The sequence below is a fragment of the Dermacentor andersoni genome, chromosome 11, assembly GCF_023375885.2.
Source record: "Dermacentor andersoni chromosome 11, qqDerAnde1_hic_scaffold, whole genome shotgun sequence".
Lineage (NCBI taxonomy): Eukaryota > Metazoa > Arthropoda > Arachnida > Ixodida > Ixodidae > Dermacentor > Dermacentor andersoni.
In genome coordinates, this window is record NC_092824.1 from 111,277,268 (window position 1) to 111,290,337 (window position 13,070).

Sequence of the window (13,070 nt, forward strand, 5' to 3'; positions counted from 1 at the left end):
CCGTTCAGTGTTATTAATGCAATTAGCATTCTTTGGGAACTTGACCCAGTTTGCGATATGTTTGTGCTTTCCTGCTTCTTTGTCCGTATCTAACCTCTCTACTGCCAACTTGGATCAATGGGTTGTCCATGGTCTAAGGGGTAGAGTATTGGGCTGCTATGCAGGGAGAAATGGAGTCGAAACCAACCGTCAAACCTATTAAGGCCGCTGGGTGTATGTGCTGCTCTTCAGTGAACCTTTCACGCCAACTTCGATCACTGGGTATGTACCACTGGGCATTGTCTCGTGTCTGCAACAAAAAAAATTGCAGTTTCGTCTGAAAGGCGAAACATTGATTGCGATAGCAAAATAGTAGACAGCTATACGAAGTAATGATAGTAGTTTCATCGGCCATGTAAACTTGCAAACATTCGCTTACTGAATTAACAAGCATGGTGTCACGCACGCGCAAGAAAACATGAGCACATTTCACTCGACAACCGCGGAAACTCGCTGTCAAAACGGCAGCAGCAGCGAGGAAATTGACATTAGTGCTGCCTCTCGCTTCAGCGCGAACAGCAGCGAAAAAAAAAAAATGCACGGCGGACTCTGCCCCCGTCGCAGATCGTTTTCAAGATGAGGCCCACGCGGCCACACCGTACGCAGCAGCTGCCGGACTAGAACGCCGCCCCCGTAACCCCAATGCCTTGCGCGCGACGGAAGACGGCGCGCTTCCTCCCCACTTTCCTCCCTTGCGCGCGAAAGTTTACCGCCATCGTCTGCTCACCCTCGCACTCTTTCACTCGCACATACAGCATAAGGCGCGCGGCGACGATGTCGTCGACCTTGGATTTATAGGGAACATCACGGTGACGGCAGAAATGCGCCTGGAGTGTCCATATAATTGATATCACAATAAAATCCTTTAAAATTTATGCGGTTATTGGGCGGTATCGAATCAACTCTATCTATATTCAGGATATCTTGTCTGAATATATATATGGCGTCCCACGTAAACTTGAGCTAAAAGAAATATATGCGATGGCTATAAAGCTAGAACTTCGCGGCAACGCCACTGCATGGCGCATCGTGTCTAGAGAAAAGCGCGAGGAGCTAAGCTGCAGTGCACGCCTTATAGAGGATGTGCTTTGGCGGTGGCAATACGGTGTATCGCTACGTTTCTTGAATACTTAGCGCTTTAATAACGTCGATAGTCGTCCTGGGATTGTTCCCATAGCTGGACATGTGAATAACTAGCCTTAGTGTTCAGTCTAGCCCCATCCATATAGTTTCATAATATTACTAGAGGGAACTGTGGCGCTAGTGTCTACGGGAGCTGCAAGCAGGACCATTCAGTCAGCATGGGAATGATGGGTAGTACATGGATTTTCCTGAACTTCGTCTTTCTGGCTTTAAATGACTTCGTGACTTGGCAAAGTGATCATTTATAAGTACTGAGTAATGAATTTAATTAAACATCAAAATTTTCCGTCGGCACGATTGGAACACAGGACCTCAAGCACAGAAGCCCGACATGGAAACCATTACGCCACGGACGCATGGACATGCGGAACCACTGCAATGAACAGCTATTATGGGTGCTCAGAGCCTTGCTACCCTCTGCAGCAAAAAAAAGGAGTATAGATTGGTTTGAAATTTAGACCAATTCAGACCCGTATAAAACCGTAATAAACGAAGCCACAAAAACGTTTGAAGCCTCAAGCACGAAGATCAGACAAATCCATGTACTACTGATCATTTCCATGGTGGCTGAATGATCGCAGCACCAGAGTTCCCTCTAGCAATTGTAGGAAACTCTATGCCCCCATCTAACTCGGGCCACATCCGATGAGGATGAAGATTACCGCATTCCATCAATACCTTCTTTTTCTGTTAGCGAAACTTGGGAAAACTTGATATGCCGCCCAAAGTAGCCGCGACTCCCATGGTAGCTGAACGACCGCAGCGCCAGAGTTCCGTCTAGCAATTGTAGGAAACTCTAGACCTTCATCTAACTCGGGCCACATCCGCTGGTGATCAAGATTACCTCAGTCCTTCAATACCTTTTTTTTTCATTCGCGAAACTTCGGAAAGCTCGATATGCCACCCAAGGTAACCGCGAATCCCATGGTAGATGAACGACCGCAGCGCCAGAGTGCCCTCTAGTAATTGTAGGAAACTATGCTCCCATCTAACTCGGGCCACATCCGCTGAGAATCGACGTTACCGCAGTCCTTTACATTTTTTCAAGCGAAGCTTGTATTGTATTCATAAGTGGCAGTCTGGTCACGCAACAACCCAGTCGCTCCCAGAGCAGAGCAGCTGCGGGAAAGGGCGGTTTGATGAGTTGACAGCTGGGCCAGCGCCCGAGCGTCATTAGCAAGGATCCCAGCTGCATAGGCGCGCGCTCACGCCACGCGTGCGACCAATCACAGCCGTTTCGCTTCCGCCGGGGAGGAAAAGGGCAAGAATTTCGCGCGCGCTGCGCCGGCTTCGTTATGTTCAGTTAAACGGATGGGACGGCCACGAGGGATTGAGCGCGTGAGCGAAACGCTGCGCGATCTCAGCTTGGACTGCCTCGCGTCGGCGCGCCTAGCTACACAGCTACGGCGCGGCACATTCAACTCTCAGTGAGCAGATTTATATCATGCAATAAAGTGCTTAATCTTTCTTTTTTGTACTCATCTAACAGCTCTAAAATATAACTATTTTTATAGATATCGAAGCATCTTGAAACACTATCAATGACAAAGTACGAAGTGGCCTCTTCAAAGGCGTCTATGAGTAAGCCCAGTGTGCCCATGTTGTCGCGCGCTTGGAAGTGCGTCCTTGTGGATGCGAACCACCATTTCTCGCGAGCCGCAGCGGGCGCAAGGCGCGTAGACGCGAGCTTGCGCGCGTTCGTAAGCGTACGTGTGGTCTGGGCTTTACGCCACGTTGGCGAGAACACCGTCTATAATTCTACCGTTGATTCGACTCACTAGTGCCGCCAACGGCCGGGCTATAAACGCGCCTTTAGAGCCTCCCGAGCCGAGGCAATTTTGCTCCTGCAGTGCTGGAGAAGGACGCGAGAAGCGGCGAACTCATGTGTATACTACTAACTGCGTAATACCTCAAACTGTTAAGAACACGTAAATTCGGAGATTTCAGTCCAATTAGTACTTACTAAATACAGTGACCAACCATATGTACAGTCGCAATCAAAAATACGCGGCCCACGGCTCCAAGCGCAGAAGCGGAGCCGTGGCGCCCCGGTGCGGAGCCGCACCGGGGCGCTGCCATCTCCGTCGGGCGCCTGCTTTGAGGGTGCACCGAGTGACGCCAATCTTCGCCCTCACTCTCGTGCGGCCAAGTCACGCGCTTGATAAATTTCAAGTGCGGCGTTCGGCTGTTTCGCCGAAAAATATGCGGCGAAACATGTACTTTTTATTGAGACTGTACATTGCTTGAGACTTAACCGATGCAATCATTGTGGAGAGCAAATGTTCAACACTTTCAAGTTAGCATGTGTGTTTATTGTGGTTCTAGCAGTTAGTGATTCAACGGATTGTGCAGTTAATGGTGTATCCACATGAATGCACCACCGCCATTGCGTTCGTCAGCAAAACTGTAGGAGGAGATGTTGCACAGCTCGCTGGAATAAGCGTACAAATTGGTCTGGATGGATGGATGCTACGAGCATCCCCTTTGTAACAGGGCGGTGGGCTGAGCTACCAAGCTCGTCATTATATTGCCTAATGTCGCATGCTAAAAAAAAACCACGAAGAATTCTTATCACCAAACTTTCTGAAGTTTGGAACTTTGTTGGGAACGTTTTTTTTTTTTTATATGCCTCCATTGTTTGTCGTTTGCCTACTTCCACCAATCTTCCAATTGCCCCCTAAACAACACTACGACACATCGCAGCTGCATTCGCAGGCATACTAAGCTTTGCCATAGGACTATTGGTGACCAGGAAAGAAAGTACTAAAGGCCTCTGATGTTACCGAGCCGCTTACATCGAGTAGCACAGCCCTGGTGCCTCTACATATGGCCATATACAGAAACGCTACTTTTGCTGCTTTAGAGCCGACCCTTCGAGACACCCGCAGAATGTGCATCAACTACACCAGGCGACTTATTTTAAGGAACGAGGGCGTCACAGACGAGTGCGACACGACATTTATGGAATTCTCGTAAGTGAAAACGATCCTGCACCCCCACCAATTTCCATATCATGCAACTGAATTGCGAGCAACATGTTTTCTCGAAAAAGTGTTGCGCATATACCGCAGCACCCGCTTCATCTACTCACACTGCAGCACTAGCCACATCACATGCATCATGTTCGCTACATGACAGCACCCAGTGTCACAGCCGAACTTGACTCTCTCCTTCGTGCTAGTTGCGATGACAGAAAGAGAGCCGAAAGAGGGGGCTGTTGTTCATAAATGGCCTGTTCTCTGGCAGCCATAGAGTTTCGCAATGCTTGCAGCACTTATCAATGTTCCTGTGTATGCTTGTCACGTCACTCACCGCTGCTCTCCACATGCGCACACAACAATGCAGCCACAATGACGAACAGTTTGATTCACCGAGGCTGGCGCCAAGACATCGCAAACTCCGTCTCCTCTCCCAACCTCGCCTCGCGGACTGTTCTCCTTTAGCTAGCGGCAACATGCATTGAACGGTTGTGCCACCTAGGCAGTCACCTATATTTCCTCCTTCACTTATTTCCATTGGCTTCTCTGGTGTGTTATCTTGGAACTTAATAAAGATAAAATATCGTGCTGCTGTTCGTTAACCTTTCAAGGAGCCTTCATCTGACAAGCACTTGCTGGCACTTGACAGTAGAGGAGTATCGGTCTATATGAATGCGCACAAGCTGTGGAGCACGATTTGCAGATGCACTGGAGCCACCGTAAGCTTCAGCATAGGTGATCCAAAGCTGTTCGTAACAGTGTGTAGCCAGAGTACTCTGGTATAGCGAAGCAGTGTTCTCTTGAAAAGGGTTTGAAATCCCTTGAACGTAGGGAAGATAAGCGGCTTCCTCGGGATTGCTTTTGCCATAGCTACAAACATTTTAAAATGACCCGAGGCAGTAATCAGAAGAGAAATCAGAACAATTGTAACTTTTTGACCAAGAGTCAGGCAATTGATCCAAATGCTGGACATGCAGCCAGCCTTCCGACTTGGTCATAACCACTTCCAGACTTGTAAAAGAGGACAATTTGTGCATACTATACGAGAAATGAGTCCCGGCCAACTGCACCTAAGGATAACCAAAAGTGAAATGCCAAAGATAGCAACTGTCGCGTCACAAGTGACCCACAAGCACAAGCACTTCCACTGAGCTGAGGGAATAACTGCAAGGCTCAAGGCAAGGCTTAACTCCATAATTTGTGTTTTCTCACATAAAATTCTGCTTTTACCAGAGTTTAGAACTTTCCTTCTTGTTGCAACAAATTCCATTTCAACGCTGTGATTGCCCAAAAACAACACTGCTGCATGTGGCACGAGTATGAAGTAAGAAATGAGAACTACGACTTGCTGTAGCACTGATCACACACACCATGAACACACCATACCGACGTCACCGTGAGCACATCATGCCATTACTGTGGAGGGCTCCCGATTGTATAATTTACACAGAACACTGTTCCACCAATTAGCATCCATACTGAAGGCTTTTCAGAGTTCACAGACACTGCCATGGATTTTTCATGAACTGGCCTTGCACAAAGTTATATACTACCCCTACCGCAAAGGCTTCACACCTGTAGTTCTTAATGGACTGAATGAGAACTATGGCTTGAAGCATTCCATCATGTGATGAACTTGCTTCCTTTTGTGTAGTTTTGTTCAAAATCAAAACAGATAATTATAACACCCAAGAGGATTCCATAGCACATGTGCCTAATAATGAAAATGACACACTTTTTGCAACCATGTTGGTAAAGGCTTTAGCATGTACTCAAGGTTAATCATAGAAAAATTGCAAGAACTTCAAGCACACTCGCACTGGCACAACTGCACTTGCATGCCAAGCACGGCAACATGGCAGCATTTGTTAACAGAAGAACTTAAATAGTTCCCTGTGATCTCTATTTCATAATTTCATAGAGCAAAAGCAAAAATGAATAGTACAACAAAAAATTTTGAGGTTTTAGGTGCCCAAACCACTATTTGATTCTGAGGCATGCCATAGTACAACAGATATGCAAAGAAGGAATAAGCACACCTGAAACATTATTGTTATCATAACTTCATCACTTTATTCAATACATTCAGTCGTGTCACCACAGCGTGGAAACAAAATAAAGCAATATTCTACACACGCTTAAATTGTTGAGACCCAGTTTACAATGACAAGCATCATGGTTAGAAATGACTTCTGTAAATACAATGGGCTACAATAAGGTACATATTTTATGCCAGTTCTGGCTATGATGCATGTTATGCTTAAAATTGAAATGGCCTCTTCAATATAATTATTAAAGAGGCTCCGCCATGGAAGGATCTGTACAAACATGATATGCCCCATGCACTTTAAAACCACATTAGGCCCGTTTTACTCTATGGAACAGCAGTAGCAGCAGCAGCATTCGTGACACTGCTGACCTGTTCAGGACTGCATATATCTTCAAGGAAGAGCTTGGCCAGGTTGCTGAGCCTTGTGTTCGGAGATTCCGAATACCGCACCATGCAGTCGATCACAGATGCTGTTGTGATATCTGTGCCAAAACAAGAATTTTAATGGCATGAAGCCCCAGTTCCATGAAACATGACAGATCACTAAGGGCAAATTTACGCTGGGGCATCCGGCATGTAGAGTGGCGCGAAATCCAATTCGGTGGTGGCGAGATCTGCCGAGAAGGCCCTCACCCCCGCCCAGTGGTTCCAGACTGATTTTTACTGGCGCTGCTGTCAGAATCCCTAGCCGCGACCAACTAGAACACAAGTTAGAAGTCTTACAGAGCAGGCTAGACCCACCACCACAGCTGACCCCAAATGCCTTCGGCAAATGCCTCTTCCGCTGCTGATGCAGTCAAAAATGTGCTTGCCAGGGGGCCCTGAACTATAGCGTGTTCCTGGAGTCTTGTCTTCACGATTGTCGTGAAAAAAGAAAGCACCCAAACAATGCAAGCAGAGAATGTTTGGTTCGTGTGGGGACACCCAGTATACTCCGCCACGTGTGTAACTACATGCACACTCAGCAGATGGCACTAGTAGCAAAATACTGCCCATTATTTTTTTTTACTTTTTGTGGTACCTCAAGAACTCCCCGACATGGTAGACATGCAACATGAACGGCCCTGCATTTCAACGGCAGGAGATTTCTGGTCATTGTAGATGCCGAATACTCCAGTATGGCATCAAAAGGTGCAGAGTGCAACCCCATAACATAGGAGTTCTAGTATAGCTCCTGCAAAGCACCTGCACCCACTAAAAACGTTGGGTTCAAAGTGTGCATGCTCCAGATGCATTGGGCAACTTCCTGTATTACATGTACACCCTGCCACATGGATAGAGGGTTTCAGGCTTTTATGTAATTATCACACCAATAAGGCAACACCCAGAGCGCCCGCTTTGAACCAAACTCACCGTTGATGCTGTGCCATTTGTGATGTTTCCATAAAAGAAATGGGAAATTGCATTTAGTTTTACCTCATGCCAGTTCAACAACAAAGTACTAGTCATGATTTTTCGCTGTTTTTAAGACGCACCACCTGTTTACCAATGTTAGGTCAAACAAAAGACACCACCATTGCCACGTAACCACTTTCATTCTCACCTGCCAGATGGCACTGCATCATTTCACATTAACCACAGGTTGGGAGTGCAGAAATATCCACTAAGTGTCTGTTTGACAATATGCATAGTATTGCAGACCATAGGGGTAATGACAATGCAAAGAGCTGGAACAATACACTACGGCTACCTAGTATCAGTTCTTCCTTTACCTGTGGTTACACAATTGCACCAGAGAACAGGGCCGTAGCCGGGGGGGGGGGGGGGACGGGGGACGTGATGTAAGTAAGTAAGTATTTTATTTGCAGTAAGCAATACACAAAGCTCAATGCAGGGGCAGGGGCTAAAGGCAATCAAGCCTTTGTCCAACCTATGTCCAACCACACCCCAAAATTATTTGTCTAACAAATAACCGTAAGCTTAAAAGTAACATAAAAGTGTTTGTTTACCACACATATTTTTTTTTCAGCCGTACCAGAGGCATGACACCCCCAAAAAGTTTTCTGGCTGTACCCCTGCCAGAACCCTGCCATGGCTCCAGCAGAGCCAATAGAGTGTAGTGTGGTGCATTCACTTGGCTTCCTCACTTTTGGACCCAAACGCACTTCCGTATTATTATGTGAAGTATGAAGTAATAAATTATTTCCCTGTAAACAGCTAATAAGCTAAGAAATGAACTGATTTGTGCTTCGCCATGTATTCTTCACAATGTAAATAAAAGATTAACTACAACTACAACTCTACATCTTTTTTTAATGCAGCAAGTTTCATTTGAGAAAGGTTCAGTAGTTATTTATTTAAGTGTTTGTGCAGTATATTTGAAAAGGGATACCTAGAGCTAAAACTTCTCTTAGGCCTGAAGCAACTATCTATCAATCACAGCACAGTATAAACTACCTGTTGGCTTCATATGGTTCTGACTAAAATAAATTGGGACCCTTGGTTCCCCCACTTCTCTTTCATTGCAGAGATTTGATAATTTCTTGCTCGTTCACTAGTATTCTACTTAAACAAGCTGTCTTGCAGGTTCCAAAGTTCAATATATGTGCAAAGCTGTGCTGCTGCCACGGTTAGTTTACAAAGGAGCGAGCGACACAATTAATCTTCACAAAAGCAAAAGCGACATAAGGCTGTCACACAAACCTCTTCAAATTAACCTATCATTCAAGGACTCCCCTGAGGTGTATACATTGCTGTTAAAGAAAAGCTTGCACACAAAAAGAGAGAATACTGGAGTCACAGTAAAAAAGACACATTCAAGATTTGAAGCAACCAAGATTGTGTTTAGACAATTTTGAAGTTATTAGTATTTAGAGACAATCAAACGAGCTAGGCATTATGGAAACAGCAATGACATCACTCACACTCACGAATTGTGTTCAAAATCAACTTTGCTTTTGAGTTTTCATTTTGTCTATGTCGAAATGGGGAACACAGACATTAGTTGCAATGAATACCCTGATGGGCATCTCACCTTGTTGTTGCAATCAACAATGACCATCAGCCCAGCATTCATAAAGCACACCTTATGATACACCTAAACTCTCAAAAAACCCTGGAAGTATAGCTTCGTTTAAAAAAAATTATGCTTATATGGATCAAGAACACAGTGAGACTGTGAGACGTATGTGCAACAGACCTGTCTGGCAACCAGAGAGCCCCAGAGAAATAAGTGTTGTTATTGTAGACAACACAGTCTCTTCCTGTGATGTTGAGAGGCAGCTGATCAATTTGCTGAGGTTGTCAGGCTTCAGCACCTCAGCACGAAAGTCCTGATCTGTAAAGAAACCAATGCAATATGAAAAGAAAACCACCAGAGGGACAGGTGCAGTGGAGGATGCCTTCTCAGTAATTTATGCTGCCTTCTCTATCTGAACAAAACTGCTGAGGCAATCAAAACACTGCATGAAGGAATGTCTTGGCTGGTTCAATAGGGCAAGCAAATGTGGCCCATTTTATGGGGTGAAGCTCTAGAGTGCTTTAATTGCTTCCAACCTCAGCATAAATGTTCTTCAATATCACATTCATCCAGTCACTAGCCAACGAATTCTGAAGCAAGCTTCACAGTGAAAATGGGCCTGTTACAAAGCTCGCAAACCCTTACGATAAGTGGCACTACTTGATTATTAACTCGTACTTTCTGGTTTCAGAGATGCATCTAGTTTGTTATATCCATTGGCAAATCAATTTAACTTTGTTAAAATTAGTTTTTAAATATATGGATCTCTATGGGGATTTCAAGGGGAACTTCGTTTACTTAGTTATATCCCATTTCATTATAACGAGGTTCAAGTGTATCTGCCATACTACATCTACTTCGTAGATGCAACGAAATTATGCTGTGCCTCTGCCATTAAGTATGCAGCTTAAGATGCAGCCCATGTAAAGAGTGATTGTTTTTACTATACAAGATCAATGAGGTCGTGACAAGTTCTATACGGTCAGGTAAGATAAAAATATGCGGAAAAGACAGACCGCTGGTAAACATACGATAGATTACCACACTTTGTATTGTATAAGTGTTTACAAACAAGTGTTATGTTGCGTGGCTCACTGCGGATAGAATCATCACAAGGAAAATGCGAGAAGGCATTTATTGTGCAGAAAGCAGACCATGAAATTGTAACAGGCAACATGTAAACGTGCAGCCTTGCTCAGTAAACGAAGTGATGCAGCTGTCCCCATCATACTGGGACCACCGACTTTATTTCATGCAGAGCAAGCATTGCGTTTGTGGGGTTCTCATCTGTGTCCTCGGGACAAAGGAACGACAACACATTAGTGCAAACAATCACAAGGGCATTTACTGCACCTTTCATAGACTAATGCCTGCTAGCCGAGTTGCTATCCACAAAATATGCCGATGGGCGCACGACAAAATCGCGGAAGTCCGACTCATCGCGACCGGATAACGAGCGAATATGTTTGCCCCATGCTAGACACCAACGGCTGGTCGTTCGCGCGTACGGCCACACGAACAGTGGCGCGTTCGAACGATCGTGTTCATCCATTCCGGGGTAGGCTTCGCGAGACGGTCTCACAGAAGCATGGATCGGCGCACGCGCAGAACGTCCGCACCGCTTGCCGACTCCAAGCCAAAGAGGAAGAGCCTTCTCTTTATTGCGCCCAAGTAACCCCGCTGTTAGGTGGCGTTAGCAGAGCCACGCTCGCCTGCTCAAAAGGGCGAATAGATGCTGGGATAATGAAACATAGGGCATTGTGGGGGTACAATAGGTATGAAGTACTGAGAGATATTTGGAAAGGAATAATGGTGCCGGGGCTTACTTTCGGGAATGCGGTCCTGTGCTTAAGGGGAGAAGTTCAGTCGAGACTAGAAGTAAATCAGAGAGCTCAAAGAAGACATATGTACTGTGTGTGGTAAATCTGTAGAAACAATAGAACACCTCATACTAAAATGTGATGGTATCCATCCCTATGTCGATGCGGGCAGTCATGCTTCCCGAGGCCCTAGGGTTTAGTCGCTCTCTGCGCGATTTTTCAGTCGCGCGACCGTGGTCGCAAAACTGATAAACCAATCAGCGGCGCACCGGAAGTGATCTTTCATGCGTCTACATCCGGCCTCCTCCCGCGTCGCGGTGAATTCCACGTAGATTCCGAGAGTTCTCGCAGAGAATGATAATCTTCGGGATTGCGACTGGCGGGTCGCGCTCAGCCGGGCTTGCCGGTGTGAACATCAGCCGCCTTCGGTCGCTTTTTGATCGCGAATCGCAAATGGTCGCGCGACCTCCTCAAGTCGCCGGTGTGAATGAGCCATTAGAGATAACAATAGTCATGTAAATAAATATGCGGTGGAAATTTGCAAAAAGCAATTGGAAGATTGGTGGCTCAAAAGCAGAGAGGTGACATAAGGTGAAAAGTGTAGGAAGACGTATTTAAGGAAAATGCCGAATTTTAATCACTTACAACACAGTTAAACAAAAATAAAAAGCTGAGCATGGTGGCAACTGCCATCACCCCATTTCAAAGGGGACGCTCCTACCTTCCATCCATCCATCGCGCTATCTCTCGCAATGCGCTTCAACCAGACCGACTGCCGCTGGCACCAAGCCACGCGGCAAAGCCGGATTACAGGAGACGGGAGCTATGCGGAAAAACATATCAGGGGACGCGTGAGAGTGGCGCATCCCCACACGTTGGAATATAGAGCGGCTTTACAGCATAGAGCTTGGAAAATAATTCAGACATCGGATACATTTGCTACATTATAGAAAAAGAAAACCTTGATAATTTCCTTGCAGTAAGCTTGGGTAAGACTAGCGTCGTTCCCGTCGTGTTACCTTTTTTTAATACATTTTCCTCGTAAGCGCTGAAAATATCTCAAGCGACTTTTCGAGGGAGGGTGGCGTTCGCCCCCGCTCCCCCTCGTATCGCCTTTGGGAACACTTAGCACCCGTACCCAGCAGAAGGTCCTTCAGCATGACGCCGCAGCAGCACTCAATGTTGGTGTGTCTGCAGTGTGGTGGCGTTATTTCTTTTCAGACGTGCGCAACCTCGTAGGTGCCATACAGACGGGAGTGCGTGGCAGGTGCATGCGTTAACCACGTACGCAAATGCCTCGCGCTAGATTCTAGTAGAGGCAATCAGTGATGCACTAAATATAAAATGGCGCCATCGTAAAGGAATTTTTCGTTGCAGTGGGGAGTTTATCGTGTTTATCTTCGGAATTTCGCAAACGGCCGCGATAATTACAATGCCTGCAGTCACATCTCACTGCAGCGGATGACTGACGGGCATGTGTGACTAAACATTCTATGCAAGCACGCAAACACGCCGGCACTCACCTGAGGAAAGGTTGCAAATTCCACCAATGGCAAACTCCCTCAGGTTATCGTTGGTACTGTCCAACTGATCTGCATAAACAAAGACCATGGCGAGATGCAATATGCATTCACGCAAAACGCGCGTCGACACGTACCCATGAATAGGTTGAGAATGTTTAGGCGCTTGAAATGATCGTAGTTTGCGGGATCGTAGGCAAAATTAGCCAAGTTGGCGAGAACTTGCTCTTTCGCCTCTGAAACAAAACAACCGAGCTGTCAGAACGGTTTCAGTTTCTGCCATGTAGTAACATAACGTTCGAGTGGGCCGGTGCTTACCACTCGAGCAGCTGGTGTGGAACTCGTTCACCAGCTCCTTGAGATACCTGAACCTCTCCTTGGGGTCGTACCGGGCCATGACGTACGCAAGCTCACCACATGAAACGTGCTAGCTTTGAAGGTCCACACGGCTGACAAATGCTAACGATGCTGCGCATCAGCCGCCATTTTATTAAGCTAACTGCCACAGGGAAGCAAGTTAGTTTACGGTAAACTTAAGAGACGGCGCTACATGTCAAGCTG

General features: G+C 46.2%; 1 protein-coding gene across 1 annotated transcript; it reads right to left on the reverse strand.

Moving 5' to 3' along the window:
* Positions 1-6,207: 6,207 nt before the first annotated feature.
* Positions 6,208-12,998, reverse strand: LOC126539494 (armadillo repeat-containing protein 7-like). Its single transcript, XM_050186358.3, has 5 exons — positions 12,828-12,998; positions 12,647-12,745; positions 12,513-12,581; positions 9,350-9,487; positions 6,208-6,692 (listed from the first exon to the last, which is right to left on the reverse strand). Exons 1-5 carry the CDS (start codon positions 12,904-12,906, stop codon positions 6,535-6,537), a joined length of 543 nt encoding a protein of 180 aa, XP_050042315.1. The 5' UTR covers positions 12,907-12,998; the 3' UTR covers positions 6,208-6,534.
* Between the last annotated feature and the right edge of the window lie 72 nt (positions 12,999-13,070).